The following is an 18,258-nucleotide window of genomic DNA, read 5'->3' on the forward strand; positions in this document are numbered from 1 at the left end:
GTTTTCCTTTTTTTGGGGTTGTTTTCATTTTTTTGGGGGGGTGATTTTTTGGGATGGCTTTCCCTTTTTTTTTTTTTTTTTGGGTGCTTTCCTTTTTCTGGCGGTATTTTCCTTTTTTTGGGGTGTTTTCTTTTTTTTGGGGTGGTTTGTTTTTTTTTGGGGGGGGTGGTGTGTTCTGTTTTTGAATTTGGGTGAGGATTTTACTCCAGATTTCTGGGAATGTCAGAATTTTTGGGATTTCCCCCAAATTTGGAGCCCAAAGAGAGAAATCTTCCCATGGAGTGAATTTTTGGGAAGGATGCAGAGATTTTGATGGATTTAGGGTGAGGGTTTCACTCCAGATTTTGGGGAATGTCAGATTTTTTTTGGGATTCCCCCAAATTTGGAGCTTAAAGAGCAGCACCTCTCCGCGTGAAGGATTTTTCTGGGGCGGGAAGCGAGCGAGGCAAGCACAGAGGGGAAATGTCAGCGGAGCTGCCGAGAAAAGCCCGCGGCCGCCGCGGCGAGGTGATCGAGCCAATGATAAAACCCGATCGATCCGATAAAACTGGGCCCAAAACGCCAAAGGTCAGCGCTGACTCCGGCTCCGGGAGCGCTGAGTGGAAAATTCCGTCACCTGACGGGGCCTCAAAGGGCAAGAGCAGCAAAAAATCCCCAAAGGGCGGAAAAAAAGAGAAATAAAGACAGAAAATGGGGGGCGGGCATGAGGGAAGGTTAGGATGGGTTTAGGAGAGGCTGGGATGGCTTTAGGAAAGGTTGGAATGGGTTTAGGGAAGGTTGGGATGGCTTTAGGGAGGGTTAGGATGGGTTTAGGGAAGGTTGGGATGGGTTTGGGAGAGGCTGGGATGGGTTTAGGAAAGGTTCTTGCCAGAGGGAAGTTGGGATGAATTTTAGGGAGGGATGGATGGATCCATGGATGGAATTCCCAGGGGGTTTCAGGCTGGGATGGAATTCCCAGGGAATTTGTGGCTGGGATGGAATTCCCAGGAGGTGTCCGGGCCCAGCAGGAATCTCTGCCTGGAGCCGATTTTCCACCTCCCTCCCAGCACCCCTCCAAATTTCCCCCCTCGAACTCCCCCCACCCCAAACCCATTTTTGGGGTCTCCCCCACCCCAAACCCCCTTTTTGGGGTCCCCTCCCCACACCCCAAACCCATTTTTGGGGTCACTCCCCACCCCAAACCCATTTTTGGCATTTCCTCCCAACCCCAAACCCATTTTTGGGGTCCCCCCTGCCCTGCCCCCCGCTGCCCTTTGAGCCCAGCTCCTCCCACCCCCCCAGCTCAGCACAGGAAGAGCGCGGCCACAAAAACCCCGTTGGCTCCTCTGGGGCCTCAGTGAGGACGGGGATGGGACGGGGACAGGGTGGCACTGCCAGGACAGGGTGACATTGCCAGAGGGGTGGCATTGCCGGGACAGGGTGACATTGCCAGAGGGGTGGCATTGCCAGAGGGGTGGCACTGCCGGGACGGGGTGACATTGCCAGAGGGGTGGCATTGCCAGAGGGGTGGCACTGCCGGGACAGGGTGACATTGCCAGAGGGGTGGCATTGCCGGGACAGGGTGACATTGCCAGAGGGGTGGCATTGCCAGAGGGGTGGCACTGCCGGGACAGGGTGACATTGCCAGAGGGGTGGCATTGCCGGGACAGGGTGGCACTGCCGGGACAGGGTGGCACTGCCGGGACAGGGTGACATTGCTAGGACAGGGTGGCAGTGCCAGAGCGGTGGCATTGCCAGGACAGAGTTGTCACAGCCAGCTGAGGTGGCAGTGTCAGTGGGGTGCCACCGCCAGCTGAAGTGCCACTGCCAGCTGAGGTGCCACCGCCAGCTGAGGTGGCCCTGCCTGGCCATGTCCCGGCCGTGGCTGCTGGCGCTGCTGGCGCTGCTGGCTGGGCACTGGGCACCGCCGGGCGCCGCCGGGAGCTGCCAGGACAGGGAGCTCCGGCCCGTGTGGGGAGGCGGCACCAAGTGCTGCCCCAGATGCACCTGGAAGGGACGTGAGTGAACGGGGCAGTGGGGGTAAAGGGTGGGTAAAGTGTGGGTAAAGTGTGTGGTGTGGGTAAATTGTGTGTAAAGTGTGGGGTACATTGTGTGTAAAGTGTGGGTAATTGTATGTGATGCGTGAAAATTGTGGGTAATTTGTGTGTAAAGTGTGGGTAATTGTATGTAATTGTGTCTGATGTGTGTGAATTGTGTGTAACTTCTGTGTAATTGTACGTGATGTGTAGAAATTGAGAGTCAAGTGTAGGGAAATGGGGTGAATTTTGTGTAGTTGTATGTGCTGTGTGCAAATTGTGGGTAACTTGTTTGCAACTTGTGTGGAAATGAGGGTGAATTGTGAGTAATGGTATGTGATGTGTGTAAATTATGGGTAAATGGGGGGATTGGGTGTAACTTCTGTGTAAATGGGGGTGAATGGTGTTTAAATGTGGGAATTGTGTGGAAATTGTGTGTAAATGGAAATAATTGTGTGTAAATGGAAATAATTGTGTGTAAATGGGGGGGAATTGTCTGTAAATGTGGGTAATCCTGTGTAACTTGTGTGTAAATGGGGGTGAATTTTGTGCAAACTGTGTGTAAATGTGTATAAATTGAGTGTAAATGCATGTAAATTATGTGTAAATTGTGTGTAAATTGTGTCTCTCTTTCCCGGGGATGGGAGGGAGAATTTTGGGATCCCTTTCCTAGGAAAGCTCTTGTTCCCTGGGATGGGAGGGAGATGTTTGGGATCCCTTTCCCAGGAAAGCTCTTGTTCCTGGGGATGGGAGGGAGAATTTTGGGATCCCGCTACTCCAGAACCTTCCCTGTGTCTGGAAGCACCACCTCCTGCTCTGCCTTTCCCTGGGAACGGGAATTCCTAGGGAACGGGAATCCCTGTGGAAGGGGAACAGGAATCCCTTTGGAAGGGGAATTCCTTTGGAAGGGGAATCCTTTTGGAAGGGGAATCTGGAACGGGAATCCCTTTGGAAGGGGGAACGGGAATCCCTTTGGAACTGGAATCTCTTTGGAATGGGAATCCCTTTGGAAGGGGAGCCCCTCTGAAACGGGAACCCCTCTGGAACAGGAACCCCTCTGGAATTCCCGCAGGAAACCCGGCGCCCTGCGTGGCGGCGCAGGACCACGACTGCAAATGTCCCCCGGGGCACAGCTGCGCCGACGAGCCCTGCCAGTTCTGCCGGGCACTGCCGCACTGCCCGCCTGGCCGCGAGCCTGCCCGCATCGGTAACCGGGATCTGGGATCGGGATTTGGGATCGGGAATGGGGCAGGGAATGGGATTGGGGCAGGGAAGAGGAGCCGCCCTGGCCGTGCTGCCAGCAGCTGTCCCCAAATTCAGGCTCTCAGCCATTCCCATCCCTTTTCCCTGCAGGATCCGTGAATTTCCAGTTTGAGTGCAAACCCTGCGAGAACGGCACCTACTCCAGCAGCAGGGGCAGCTGGTGCCGCAACTGGACTGAGTACGGAGCAGCCAATAACTGATCATCAATACCCAATAATCAGTCATCAGTAATCACTAACCAATCATCATAATCAATACCCAATAATCAGTCATCAGTAATCAATAACCAATTATCAGTAATTGCTTCCCTGCTTTGAAAACAGACATAACAATAATACCAATACCAATACCAATAATGGCCTGCGTATGGGTTTATTGATATTCCCCTAATTTGGGAAAAAAAAAAAAATTAATATTGAAATATCAGTCAAGATATTCAATACTGCCATTAAAAATTCAATTTGAATCCAAGAGGATCGCCATGAGATTAATTGATGAATTTTTAATTGAGCAAAACCTGGCATTTCTCAGTCTCGAGGTAGAGTTTAAGCCCATCTTAAACTCGCCTAAAGTGCTGGAAAAATTATTCCAAGCAGGGAAATCCATGGAAAACCAAAAGGACTCAAAGCCCGCAAAGCTCCCCTGAGAGGGGCAAAACGTCGGGAGGAGGAGAGGGTGGAAGGCAGGTGGGAATTCCGGGAATTGCGGGAATTCCAAGAATTCCGAACACTGTCCCTTGCAGCTGTGAGAGCAGCGGCCTCGTCACACTGCGGGTGGGGAACAGCAGCCACGACTCCGAGTGCAGCGTCCCGGGCACGGCCCCACAGCCAGGTACCCCAGTCCCCAAAATTCCCTTCTCCTGCTCTTCCTCACCTTCCTCACCTTCCCCCTTCCTCACCCTCCCTGCCTTCCCAGAAAATCTGCCTGGGAAGTGGGGGCTGCTCCCAAAAACATTGCTGCTTTCTCCTTTTCCTTTTCCTTCTCCTTCTCCTTCTTCTTCTTCTGTTTCCTCTTCCTTTTCATCTTCCCTTTCCCTTCCTTTCCCATTTCCTTTTCCCTCTTCCCTCTTTTTTCGCTTTCCTCTTTCCCATCCATCTTCCCTTTCCTCTTCCTCATCCCATTTCCTCTTTCCTTTTCCTCTTCCCTCTCTTTTCCTTTGCCTCCTTCTCCCCCTCCTCTCTTTTCATGTCCTTCCCCACTCCCTTTCTTTTCCTTTCCCCTTTTCCCCTTTTCCCTTCTCCCATTTCTCCTTTTCCCCTTTCCCTCCTCCCTTTCCCTCTTCCGTTTTCCCTTTCCCCCTTTCCCTTCTTCCTTTCCTCTTCTCCTTTTCCCTCCTCCCTTTTACCTCCCCCTTTCCCTCCTCCCTTTTCCCTTTTCCTTTTCCCTTTTCCCACCCCCCTCCCCAATTCCCTCCCCTCCGAGCCTCTCCCACCTCCCGTGTTTCCTGCAGAACCCCAATATCCCTCCCTGCCCTCCCCGGGAGTAGACCCCAGCCCCGGCATCGCTCGGTTTTTAATTAACTAAAACTAATTAAATGCCGTTAATTGCAGCCGGGCCGGGGCCGGAGCCGCGCTCCAGCCCGGTGCTGGCGGCGCTGGTGGCCGCGGCCGTGTTCGCGCTGCTGCTGCTGACGCTGCTGCTGCACTTCTGCATCTGGAGCCTGCACGGGAGCGGGAAGCGCCCGCCCGCAGGTGGGAAAAACCCGGGATTGGCGGGAGAAATACGGGAATGGCTGGGATAAAAAATCCGGGGTTGGGTGGGAGAAATCTGGGAATGGACGGGATAAAATCCGGGAATGGCTGGGGAAAAATCCGAGATTGGTTGGGAAAAATCTGGGAATGGGTGGGATAAAATCTGGGATTGGATGGGATAAAAAATCCTGGAATGGCTGGGAGAAAATCTGGGAGGGGATGGGATAAAATCTGGGAATGGATGGGATAAAATCTGAGTGGGATAAAGGACGGGATCAGTGGGATCAATCCGTATTTACTGCAGGATTTGGTGCAGGTTCCTGGGATCACATCCCGGCCCACATTCCTGGCCCAGGGCAGGGTGCGGTGGGATTTGGGATGGAATTCCTGGAATGGCTTTCCCAGAGAGGTTCTGAATCCCTGGAATTATCCTTGGAGCTCGCTGGAATGGCGGGAATTGGGATGGGACAGAACGGGATCATCCCAAAATCCCTGGGAATCCATCCTATCCCAAAATCCCACAGCCTGGTGGTGGGGAGGAGGTGGGAGTGTCCCACATCCTGGCCGGAATTCCTGGAATTCCCGGCTGAGTTTTCCTGAGTTTTCCTCATTCCCAGACGCCGATCCCGGCCCCACATTCCAGCGGCCCCAGGTGGAGGAATCCTACAGCATCCAATTCCCGGAGGAGGAGCACGGCGACAAATCCCAGGAAAAGCTTTCCATCCTCTCCCTGAAAATCTACAGCGAGCTCCGATAGCGGCTTCTACTCCGGGATCGCCGGGAATGCGGGGCTGGAATTCCCAAAAAAACACGTATGGGGAGAGGCGGCGTTCCTCCCGATGGAGAGGAGTGGCTTCAGGGTGCCTTTGGATTTGGTTTTCCCTAAAAAAAGCTGGGATTTCGGGATAAATCCTGCTGGTGTTGGTGCAGGAGGGAGGGAGCAGGGATTTCCTGGGATATCCTGATTTCCAGGAGTGGGAGTCGTGAGCATAGCTCCTGAATTCCCACATTTCCTGAATTTCCCACAGCTCCTGATTCCCCACATTTGCTTTTCCCACAGCTCCTGAATTCCCAGATCTCCTGATTTCCCACATTCCTGCTTTCCCCACATTCCTGCTTTCCCCACATCTGCTTTTCCCACATTCCTTCTTTCCCCACATCTCCTTTTCCCAGATTTCCTGTTTTCCCCACATTTGCCTTTCCCACATTTGTTTTTCCCACATTTGCTTTTCCCACGTCTCCTTTTCCCACATTCCTGCTTTTCCACATCTCCTGCTTTTCCCTCATTTGTTTTTCCCATGTTCCTGCTTTTCCCACATTCCTGCTTTCCCCTGGATTTTCCAGCGGCCCTGCTTGGGTCATTCCCGACCCCATCCCAGCGTCTCCCGACCCCATTCCTGCTCCCACCCCAAGAGTCCCTTGGGAAGCTCCTGCTGTGCCAGCAGGGATTTTCCTTCCGAGGAAAATCGGGGGGAAAAGGGAGGAAAGATCATCCAGGAAATCCTCAGAGCTCTGGAAAAATGAAGGGAATGGGCAAAAATCCTGGAGAAGGTTCTGAGGCAGGATTTGGGCACTTCTGATCCCTCTGGGACCCTTCCTGCTTCAGATAGTCAAAGATTTTTGATGGAATTCCAGCAGGTTTGGGAAGTTTTTTGGGCTGACCCCCTGTGGAGATGGCAGTGCCAACATCTTATTGATAATTATGGATAATCCAGGATGAGCTGCTCCTGGTAATCTGTTGAAATTCCCGGAATTTCAGGGGAATTGCCCATGGATTTCAACCTCTACTGGATGATCCCTGGATTTTGGGCTGGGAGTTCTGGGAATGCTCCCCTGGACAACGACTGGGAAAGGAAAAAGAGGGAAAAAATAAAATCCCATTTTTTGAGGAATTGAAATTCCTCCCTCCAGGAGCAGAGATCCAGATCTGGGAATGGGAAAAACACCCAAAAAAAAGCCACGGAATTCCACCAAAGCTCGGCTTTATTACACCCAAAGATGGTCTTAATCTCACCAAAGCTGGGCTTAATTTCCACCCAAATCTCAGCTTTATTTCCATCTAAAGATCAGCTTTACTTCCACCCAAAAGATGGGCCCCAATCCCAGGGATTTATGGGGGGGGGGGGGATGGGCCCAATTCCAGGGATTTATGGCTTTGTTCTAATCCAATTCCCAGAATTCCTCCCCCATTTCCCCCTGGGCCTCCAGGAATAGTCACTCATTAACACCGAGCCTTAATTAATCACCAGGCTTTAATTAATCCCCACTCTGCTTCCTCCTTTTCCTGCTTTTCCTGGGAATTTCATCTTCCCAGGCTCGCTCCAGGCAGGATTTGGGGCAGCTTCTCCCGAGCTCTCCACATTGGGGGAATTTTTTTGGAATTATCATTTTAATTTGGAATATTTTTAAGGATGAGCCATTTTTAATTTTAATTACGGAGCAATTAATTCCATTTTCCCCTGATTATCCACTGATTTTAGCAGGGAAAGGGGTTGAAGTTTTTCAGGGATGAGGGAAAAGAATTCCAGACTGGTTTGGGTTGGGAGGGATTTGGAAAATACTTTAATTCCCAATATTTTTGGGTCGCTAGACCCAGTTTAATTTGGAATTTAGAGTGAGGGAAGGGAAAAGCTCATGGGGCTGGGATTTAATCCCAGATCAAATCCTTGGAATGCCATGGAAAGTTCTGGGCTCAGGAATGTGGGAACTGCCAGAAAGGAACTGAAATCTGGGATTGGGGGGAATTTTGGGATGGAAAATGGGAATCAGGAGGAATTTTGGCATGGAAAACGGGAATCCATAGGAATTTTGGCATAGAAAATGGGAATCAGGAGGAATTTTGGCATGGAAAATGGGAATCAGGAGGAATTTGGGGATGGAAAATGGGAATCAGGAGGAATTTTGGGATGGAAATTCCCAGGGAATATTTTGATTCCAATTCAAATTTTCCCTGGCTGGGCCCTCCTCATTGTCCCCAAATCCATCTGTACCCTGTGGAAAATCCCAGAAAATCCTGGAAAAACCCCTGGATTTGGGATGGGAAAAACCCTGGTTGGGATGGGAAAATTCTGGATTTGGGATGTTAGACCCAGCCTAATACCCAGCATCGCCTCCACCAATTCCCAGGGAATATTTTGATTTTAATTCTGATTTTCCCTGGCTGGATCCTCCCCGTTGTCCCCAGATCCATTCTTACCCTGTGAAAAATGCTGGCAAATCCCGGAAAATCCCGGCCTGGCTGGAATTTTGGGCCGGAGCGGTTTGGATCACCCTTTAAACATCGTTACCAGACAGTGTTAGAGTAGAGGCAGCAAATCCAGCACTGTCTAGTAAGATGCCCACAGAGGACCAGCAAGTCCGGCAGCGGCGGGAATCAGCAATTCCGGGTTCTTCGGGAGGCCGGGATTCCAGGAAAAACCCAAATTCCTTGGGAATTTGCCACGGGTACACAAAGAAAACGGGCTTCGGGGAAGGAGGAATTGAAATCGTGGCGGGTTTGGGGGGAAAAGAGCATAAAAAGCTATTGAGTTGAGGTTTAAAGTGGAAATAAGGGGTAAGCCTGGCTTAAGGCAGGACAAGAAGAAGAATGTGAGGTTAAAACTGATTTAGGAGAGGTTGAAACAGAGAGGTTAAGCCTGGTTTAAGGCAGATTTAAAAAAGAAATATGAGGTCAAGCCTAATTTAGCAAGGGGTAAAGACAGATATAAACAAGAACCAGGAGGTTAAACCATACTTAAGAAAAATCAGAAAGAGAAAGATGAGGTTAAACTTGACTTAATAGAGCTCTAAAAGAGAAGGATGAAACTAAGCCTGCATTAATATAGATCCAGAATAAAACCATGAAGTTAAGCCTGGTTTAAGGCATGAAGTTAAGCCTGATTTAAGACACGAAGTTAAGCCTGATTTAATACAGATCTAAAAGCGAAACAGGAAATTAAGCCTGACTTAACGCAAACGACCAAGGCAATCCCACCATTCCTTTCCAATCAAATCTTCCCTGGGAATTCCCGGTGAGCAAAAGGCACAAAACCCCACTTTTGGGGCAGAATTCCTGCATTTCCTTCGCTCCCAAAGCCCCTTCCCCGCTGGATATTCCTGATTTTTGGGACAATTTCTGCATTTTTTGCTGCACCCCATCCACGGTTTTTTTCCTAAACTGGGCTTATCCTACGTGGGGATTTCCTCCATGAGAACTCAGATATCCCAAGGCTAAACCCAGCCTGGAACTCAAAGCTCAGGGGTTGATCTGGGCAGGGCACAAAGCAGGGACACTTAAGATGGGCTTATCCCATGCCAGGATTTCCTCCATGAGAACTCAGATTTCCCAACGCTAAACCCAGCCTGGAACTCAAAGCTCGGGCGTTGATCTGTGCACGGTGCAAAGCGGGGCCGCTTAAACTGGGCTTAAGCCGCGCCGGGGACGTTGTGTTTGCCACGCAGAACTCAGATTCCCCAAAGCTAAACCCGGCCTGGAGCTCAAAGCTTCATCTGGGCAGGACTTTGTGACACAAAGCGGGGTCGCTTAAACTGGGTTTATCCCTCGCAGGGATTTCCTCTGTGAGAACTCAGATTTCCCAAGGCTAAACCCGGCCTGAAGTTCAGAGCTTGGGGGTCGATCCGAGCTCACCTTTGCGGCGCAAGGCGGGGCTGCTTAGGCCGGGCTTAGGCCCCGGCGGGGACGCTGCGGGCGCGGTGCTCAGGAAGAGCCTTCATCATCATTACCAGGCAGTATTAGAGCGGCATGGATCATCCAATGCTGCCCAGTAAGATGCTGAGGACATCTCAGCACGTCCCAAATTCGGAATTTTTTCAAGCAAAAAATAAAAAAATTTTGGGAAAAATCCACCCTGGAATGGTTTTCTGTTGGATTTTGGCGCTTTTTTTGTGGTTTTCAGTGAGAAATATGGAAAAAACAGCCCAAAATTCTGTGGTCTGCTACAAAAGGATTTTGGAAGGTTTAAACCTGGCTTTGTTAGGCGGGGCTTAATGATAAAGCCCAGCTCTGGTGTCTGTTGGTTATGGGTTGAGAGAATGAAAATAAAGGGATAAAAAATAATAAAATAGATTAATATGATAAAAAATAGAAGAATGGAATAAAAAAATGATAGAGTAGAAATAATGTGATAAAAAATAATAATAAATTTAGTAGTGATAGGAATGAATGATTGGCAATTAAAATATTAATAATGAGAAGAAAAATTTATAATAATTATAGTAATTATGATATGGAATAATAATAATTAATAATAATAATTAAAATAATGAAAATACTAATACTAATACTAATACTAATCTATTTCCAAAAATACATAGAATATTTAAATGTGATTAAAAAAAATAATAGAATAATAGAATAAAAAATGATAGAGTAAAAATAATGTGATAAAAAATAAAATAAGAATAAATTTAGTAGTGACAGTAATGAATAATTGACAATGAAAATATTAATAATGAAAATAAGAATTATAATTATATGAATTATTATGATACTGAATAATAATAATGATTATGATGATAATAATAATAATTACCAAAAAATACCCCAAGATTTAATTGCAATTAGAACAAAATGCTTTAAAATACCCCAAAAAATCCAAATTTTGGGTGGGATTTAGATTGAAAAATCTCCTTTAAAATACCCCAAAACTCTGAGTTTTGGGTGGGATCTGGGGTAAAAAAATCTCATTAAAAATACCCCAAAATTCTTAGTTTTGAGTGGAATTGAGATTCCAGAATTTTTCATTTCATTCCCCCTGGAATCCTTGGGCTTTCCTTAATTAATTAGCAATTAATTAACAATTAATTAATTAATAATTAACCAAATCCTGCTGCTGATTTTGAGGATTTTTCCAGAATTCTGCACCATTTTGGTTGCTGGAATTTTGTTTCCATTAACCCAAAAGTGCCAGATTTTAATTAAATGTAAATAAAATTATTATTAATAATATTGAAATGATCAAATAATAAATATTTACAATACTATATAATATTTACTGTTGTTAAATTAAAATAAAAATAATATTATTGAAAATATTTAATTATATTATATTATTATGTGGAATAATAGTAATAATAGAAAAAATAGAAGAAAAAATGAGTATAGATTATAAATATAAATAGAATAATAAATAGAATAATGATATCAATATCAATATTAAATTATAAACATAAATTAAAATATATATTATTAAATATAATTATAAATATTAAATATAAATATAGGTACGAATACAAACATTAAATATTAATACAATATACATGAATAAATATAAATATAAATATAAATATAAATATAAATATAAATATAAATATAAATATAAATAAGGATTATATTTAAAATACTTAATATATTCAAATCATTAATAAAACCATCCAAGATAGGTGAAATTTTGAATTTTGAGAGGGATATAAACACAAAAAAAATCAAGGGGTCATAAATATTAATATAATCTTTAAAATAATTAATATAATATTAAAAATAATTAATATAATATTAAAACAAATGGGATAATATTCAATTAATATAATAATCAAAAACAGCTGAAAATTTGAATTTTGAGAGGGATTTAAAGACCAGAAATTCCAAGGTGCTTTTTTCCAGAAGGTTTTTCCTCGTGGAAAAGTTTAATTCCAGTTTAAAACTGGGTTTAACACTGGGTTTCAACTGGGTTTAAAACTGGGTTTAAAATCCCACAAATCCATTCCCAAACCTGGCAGAATTCCCAAGAATCCTCCTGGAAAGCAAAACCCCTCTCCCAAATTTTCACCCACATTTCCAATGGAATTCCAACCCAAAAAATGGGATTTTAAAGTGGAATTACAACCCAAAAAATGGGGATTTGGAAATGGAATTGTAACCCAAAAAATGGGATTTAGAGGAAGAACCCAGGGCCTGACCTCGTTCCCCAAAAATGCAATAAAATCACTTTATTTCACTTCTCCTTACTCCCTTTGGAGCCCAACTCTCCAAAATTCAGGGAAAAACAGGAAATTCCTCCAAAATTCTGGAGAAACCAGGAAATTCCTCCAAAATTCTGGAGAAACCAGGAAATTCCTCCAAAATTCTGGAGAAACCAGGAAATTCCTCCAAAATTCTGGAGAAACCAGGAAATTCCTCCAAAATTCAGGAGAAACCATGAAATGTCTCTAAAATTTAGGAGAAACCAGGATATTTCTCAAAAATTCAGGAAAATTCTCTAAAATTCAGGGAAAACCTGGAATTTTCTCCAAAATTCTGGAGAAACCAGGAAATCCCTCAAAAATTCAGGAGAAACTAGGAAATTCCTCAAAAACTCTGGAGAAACCAGGAAATTTCTCCAAGATTCTGGAGAAACCAGGAAATTTTTCTAAAATTCAAGAAATTTCTCCAAGATTCAGGAGAAGCCAGGAAATTTCTCTAAAATCCAGGAGAAACCAGGAAATTCCTCCAAAATTCAGGAAATTCCTCAAAAATTCAGGGAAAATCAGGAAATTCCTCCAAAATTCAGGGAAAATCAGGAAATTCCTTGAAAATTCAGGAAAATTCTCCAAAATTCAGAAAAAGCCGATCCCAGTTGGATCCAGCACCGGAATAAAACCGAAATTGGAATATTTGGATTTTCCAGGCACCAAGAAGAAGCCAAGAAAAGGCCGAGGTGCGGAAGAACCAAGAAACCCAACCCAAAATGGCTCCTGGCTCCTCCTGCCACCGGCTGCAGCCGGAATTTTCCGCGGCGCCCGCTCGGATCCGAGCAAAATTCCCAAATTTTCTTCTTCTGCTCAGGAAATTGCCAATCCCATCCCCTCTGAGTCAAGGAATTCGGGTGGGGAGGAGGAAGAACGAGCGATTCGGGATGGGGGTCGAGGAGGGTGAGGCGAGCTCGTTAAAGCGCTGGGTAATTAAAGAGCTCATTAAAACGTGGCAATCATTACTCAGAGGCAGCGGCGAGCTGGGATTGGAATCCTCCTTCTGAGTCCAAAACTGGGAAATCCTCCCTAAAATCCAAAAATATTGGAAGAACCCCCTTCAATTCTACTGGTTTCCTATGGATTTTATTGGGATTTCATCAGATTTTCCCAATATTCCTTTATTTCAGGGGAAGCAGCAAACTAGAATTGTGACTTTAACTCCCAAAATTGGGAAATCCTCCCTAAAATCCAAATATTCCAAAATCCAAAGATATTGGAAAAACCCTCTTCAATTCTGTGCTCGTTTTATATAAATTTTATTGGGATTTTAATGGGATTTTCGAAATATTCCTTTTTTTATTCAGAGCCAACAGCAAACCTGGATTTGGAATCCTCACTTAGTCGAAAACTGGGAAATCCTCCCTTAAATCCAAATATTCCAAAATCCAAAAATATTGAAAGAACCCCTTTCAATTCTATACTTGTTTTATATAGATTTTATTGGGATTTTAATGGGATTTTCCCAATATTCCTGTTTTCTCAGAACCAGCAGCAAACTCGAATTGTGCCTTTAACTCCCAAAACTGGGAGATCATGCCTTAAACCCAAAGATTCCTAAATCCAGGAATATTGGAAGAACCTCCTTCAATTCCACGGTGGTTTCCTATGGATTTTATTGGGATTTTAATGAGATTATCCCAATATTATTTTTTTTTTCAGAGTCAGCAGCAAACTCACATATTTAATCCTCAATCTAAGTTGAAAACAGGGAAATCCTCCCATAAACCCAAAGATTTCGAAACCCAGGAATATTGGAGGAACCCCCTTCAATTCCACACTGGTTTCCTATGGATTTTATTGGGATTTTAATGGGATTTTTCCAATATTCCTTTATTTCAGGGGCAGCAGCACACTCAAATCACAATTTTAACTCCCAAAATTGGGAAATCCTCCATTAAACCCAAAGATTCCGAAATCCAGGAATATTGGAAGAACCTCCTTCAATTCCACACTGGTTTCCTAAGGATTTTATTGGGATATTAATGGGATTTTAATGGGATTTTCCCGATAGTCCTTTTTTTTTCAGAGCCAGCAGCAAACCCAGATTTTGAATCCTCACTCTTAGTCGAAAACTGGGAAATCCTCCCTTATACCCAAAGATTCCAAAATCCAGGAATATTGGAAGAACCTCCTTCAATTCCACGCTGGTTTCCTATGGATTTTATTGGGATATTAATGGGATTTTAATGGGATTTCCCTTTTATCCCCACCTCTCCCTGACACCTGGCTGCCAGCAGCTTTTCCCCCTCATCTCCCTCCTCCTCCTCCTCCTCCTCCTGGCTCTGGATCTGCTTGGAGCTGCCCTGACTGGTTGGACTGGTTGTAAAATGAACGTTTGGATTCATGCGCTGCCCTCCCCTCCCCCAGCGCACACAAAACCTGATCTGTCCAACAAAACCCTCTCCAATCCACCCGGGGGGAGAAGGAGGAAGAGAAAAAAGGGCAGAATCCCAGCGAAAGTGAAGTGGAGAGAAGGAATATCCATGGAAAAAGTAGGGAAAGCCCTCCAAGAAGTCGTTCTCGCGCGCCATAAATCCCATTGTTTCTCCCTCCCCGCTCTACCTGGATACTTTGGATCTTACCAGGACCAGCACGAAATCCAGGGAAAAACTTCAGTGCTGGGAGCTTCTCCCAAATCCAGCTCAGCCTCCAGGTAGGGAAGGAATTTTGGGAGGATGAGAAGCCAGGAGAGTTTTCCTCTTCCGCGTGCCGGAAAAGGCGACCTTGGATTTCTCGAGGAAACAAGCGCTGGAGCGAAGGGTGACAAAACCTCAGCCAGACCTGGAAAAACAACACTACTACACCTCGTTAGGCTGCTGAAACGGAGCTTAAAAAGAAAAATAAACCCAGTTTTAAAAAAGGGGAATAAAGCAGGCCCAGGAAGGGCTGGGCCAAGCTGGGCGCTCGCAGGAGCTGCGTGTTGGAGCTGGAATTGAGGAGGGATGGTTGGGGAGCGAGGCCAAGGCTCGTCTTACATGGAGCCTTCACCCCTCCCCGCGCAGGTGCACCGGGGCCAGCCAATCCCGCGGCCCCGTGGCCAACAGGTGTGTCCTGGCCCTGGGGAGCGGCCACCGAGCGCCGGGGCTGGGCCCGGCCTAACAAAGGCTGGCTTATTGCCCCAGCTTTGGCGGGGTGGAAGGGACGTTGGAGATCCAGGGTCACCCAGGGTGTGGGGAGGGAACTTCCACCAGCCCAGGGTGCTCCAAGCTGGACTTGGGCACCTCCAGGTTTGCAGGCAGAGACCTCACTGCACTCAATTTCCTCCCAATTTCTCATTTAGTCCTGCCCTCATTCCACACCAAACCATTCCCTGGAAGCGACATTGGAGATCCAGGGTCAGCCCAGGATGTGAGGAGGGACCTTCCACCACCTCAGGGTGCTCCAAACTGGCATTGGGCACTTCCAGGAATGGGGCAGCCACGAATTCTCAGGCCAAGGCCTCACTGCCCTCAATTACCTCCCAATTTCCTCCCAATTTCCCACGTAATCCCACCCTTATTCCACACCAAACCATTCCCTGGAAGGGACGTTGGAGATCCAGGGTCAGCCCAGGCTGTGGGGAGGGACCTTCCACCATCTCAGGGTGCTCCAAACCGGCCATGGACACTTCCAGATTCTCAGGCTGAGGCCTCACTGTCCTCATAAGGAACAATTTCATCCCAATTTCCCACCTAAACATGCCCTCATTCCACACCAAACCCACTGTTTTATTCCTAGTCCCCAGTCCCTCTCCTGGAGCCTCTTTAGGCTCTGAGCTCTCCCCCTCCTCCTGCACCCCTTAAAATTTATACCAAATCCTCTCCAAAGCCTTGCTGCCCTCACAAGGAACAATTTCCTCCCAATTTCCCCCCAGTTTCCTTCAAATATTCCATCTAAACCTGGCCTTATCCACACCAAACCTTTCCCACTGTCTTATTCCTTGTCCTAATCCCTCTCTTGAAGCCCCTTTAGGCCCTGGAAGGGCTCTGAGCTCTACCCCTCCTCGTACACCCCCTAAGCTTTGACAAATCCACCCTCAAAAGGAACAATTTCCTCCCAATTTCCCGCCTAATCCTGACCTTACCCAGCCCAAACCCATTCCCTGTGTTCTGTCCCTCCATCCCATATCCCAAATTCCTCTCCTAGAGGCCCTTCAGGGCTCTGAGTTCTCCTCATTTCAAATAAAAACATTGAAAAGAAGAGCACTTAAAAGCAAAACATTTAAAACGAAAGCATTTAAAAGAAAAGAATTGTTAAAAGTGAGAAGCGTGGCTTCCTAAATATCCTTTAAAAATTGGGAATTAGCCCCTTTCAAAGCCAGTGTCAGAGAATTCCCCTGGGTGCTGTGAACATCAAACCAAAACACCAAATGTTTTCTCCTTGTTTTGCAGGAAGCAGGCTCGGGTTTCCCAGGGCAGCTGCACTGCCGACTCCAATTATTCCATTAATTAGCCCCAAATTCCCACCAGACCCAAGGTCTGCTCACAAGCGACCCCGAGATCCCCTGGGAAGCTCGGGCTGGGTTGGAGAGGTTGGAGCAGCACCAGCGGAGCCTGGAGCTGCTCCTGATCCACTCCCGGGATGAGCTGGACCCAGGGATTGTAGGGAATGTGTGCCCAGAGCCTGTGGGGTCCTGTGGGGTCATCTGTGTGTGCCCACGGCCTGCCCGGGGCCCTGGGATGGCTTGGGCAGGACATTCCCACAGAACGCTCCTAGAGAACATTTCCATAGAACGTTCCCAGAGAACGTTCCTAGAGAACATTGCCACGGAACGTTCCCAGAGAACATTCCTAGAAAACATTCCCACAGAACGTCCTCACAGAACATTCCCACAGAACATTCCTGGAGAACATTCCCAAAGAATGTTCCCATTTGGTGATAATCCCAAATATTCCCAACCCCATCAACCCCACAGAACATTCCCATGGGAGAATAATCCCAAATATTCTCCATCCTCTGGGAAATCCTGTAATTCTGATCCAAGGTCCCAAATCTCTTTCCCAGCAGCTCAATAAAGGGATTTATTTCCTCCAGCTCATCCTCTCCCATTTCCCACCCATGGGAATCAAAAGCTTTGGAGAAACCTCAAAATCTTTGGGAAAAATCTCAAAAGCTTTGGGAAAAACCTCAACATTTTTTGAAAAATCCTCAAAATCTCTGGGAAAAAAATCTCAAAATCTTTTGAAAAAACCTCAAAATCTTTGAGAAAATCCTCACATTTTTTGGGAAAAACCTCAAATTCTTTGGGAAAAACCTCAAAATTTTTGGAAAAAACCTGGAATATTTCACATTTGTTCCGGTTCTCTCTCTCCACAGAGGCCCTCAGCTGTGTTTACACAGGGCACGAGGGACAGGGGAGATGATCCCAAACCTCGGGAAGTGCCAAGGAATCCCAGGACGGAATCAGGATCCCGTTAATCAGCCCCGGGGGATTTGTTCCCTGTTCCAACCCGAGCAAGCACGGGGAAATCACAGCCCTTAAGCTGAGCTTAATTCCTGGTTCTGATCAAAACCCAGATCAAGCAAAGAATGATTGCTCGGGGAAATAAACAAATCAAAGAATGATTGCTCAGGGAAATAAATAAATCAAATAATGATTGCTCAGGGCCTTTAATTCAGCTTTTAAAACAGCCTGGGCCCAGCAGAGCGTTGTGAAAATCCAGCTTCAAAATTGACCTTAAAACTCAGACTCGGTTTAAAAACCCTTAGACTCAGAATTTTGAGAAGCCAATTTAAAAACCAATCTTTGAGACCTTGGGCTCAGAATTTTGAGAACCCAACTTAAAAACCTTCCTTGGGACCTTGGATTCAGAATTTTGAGCATCTGACTTAAAAACCTTCCTTGAGACCTTGGGCTCAGAATTTTAAAAACCCACCTTAAAAACCCCTCCTAGAGACCTTGGGCTCAGAATTTTGAGAATTCAAGTTAAACCCTTGGGCTCAGCACAGGATTTTGAGAACCCAGTTTAAAAATTGGGATCAACCAGGCAGAATTTTGAGACTCCAGCTCAAACCCCCTGGATTCAGCAGAGTTTTGATAAACCGATTTAAACCTTGATTTAAACCTTGGCCGCTGCTGGGTCCACGTCCCCTCCCTGGCAGGAATTCAGGAATTCGGCCGTTCCTGCCCTTTCCTCCTGCCACTCCTCCCTGCCGCCATCCCGGCAGGACAAAGGGGACTGAAAAGAAGGAGGAAAAAAGGAGAAAAAAAAAAAGTAAAAGGAACAAAGGCTTTCATCTGCAGAGCAGGAAGAGTTCACATCTAAAGCTTGGGGCTGCCAAGAGCCAGGCTGAGCTCAGGGATTGGTTTTCAGCCCGTCCCGGGGGTTTTGGGCCATCTTTTCCTGGATTTTGTTTGTCCC

General features: G+C 46.2%; 1 protein-coding gene, 1 long non-coding RNA gene and 2 other non-coding genes across 6 annotated transcripts; 1 reads left to right on the forward strand and 3 right to left on the reverse strand.

Moving 5' to 3' along the window:
* The first annotated feature begins 822 nt into the window (after positions 1–822).
* On the forward strand, positions 823–6,882 carry TNFRSF18 (TNF receptor superfamily member 18). Of its 3 annotated transcripts, XM_030289563.4 has the most exons (6): positions 1,501–1,997; positions 3,088–3,222; positions 3,369–3,456; positions 4,021–4,109; positions 4,829–4,969; positions 5,587–6,882. In XM_030289563.4, exons 1-6 carry the CDS (start codon positions 1,850–1,852, stop codon positions 5,724–5,726), a joined length of 741 nt encoding a protein of 246 aa, XP_030145423.4. In that variant the 5' UTR covers positions 1,501–1,849; the 3' UTR covers positions 5,727–6,882. The 3 variants fall into 3 exon arrangements, 1 of the variants encoding a protein (XP_030145423.4); XR_012051712.1 differs by having other exon boundaries at positions 823–1,997; positions 4,021–4,969; XR_012051713.1 differs by having other exon boundaries at positions 1,846–1,997; positions 3,065–3,222; positions 4,021–4,969.
* Positions 3,635–15,670, reverse strand: LOC140680433 (uncharacterized). The gene is made up of 2 exons (XR_012051714.1): positions 14,500–15,670; positions 3,635–12,943 (listed from the first exon to the last, which is right to left on the reverse strand). It is a non-coding gene; the product is annotated as an uncharacterized lncRNA (long non-coding RNA).
* On the reverse strand, positions 8,236–8,328 carry MIR200A (microRNA mir-200a). Its single transcript, NR_049067.1, has one exon. It is a non-coding gene; the product is annotated as a microRNA mir-200a (primary transcript).
* MIR200B (microRNA mir-200b) lies at positions 9,671–9,743 on the reverse strand. The gene has a single exon (NR_049128.1). It is a non-coding gene; the product is annotated as a microRNA mir-200b (primary transcript).
* Positions 15,671–18,258: the final 2,588 nt, after the last annotated feature.

Source organism: Taeniopygia guttata, chromosome 21 (genome assembly GCF_048771995.1).
Source record: "Taeniopygia guttata chromosome 21, bTaeGut7.mat, whole genome shotgun sequence".
Classification (NCBI taxonomy): domain Eukaryota; kingdom Metazoa; phylum Chordata; class Aves; order Passeriformes; family Estrildidae; genus Taeniopygia; species Taeniopygia guttata.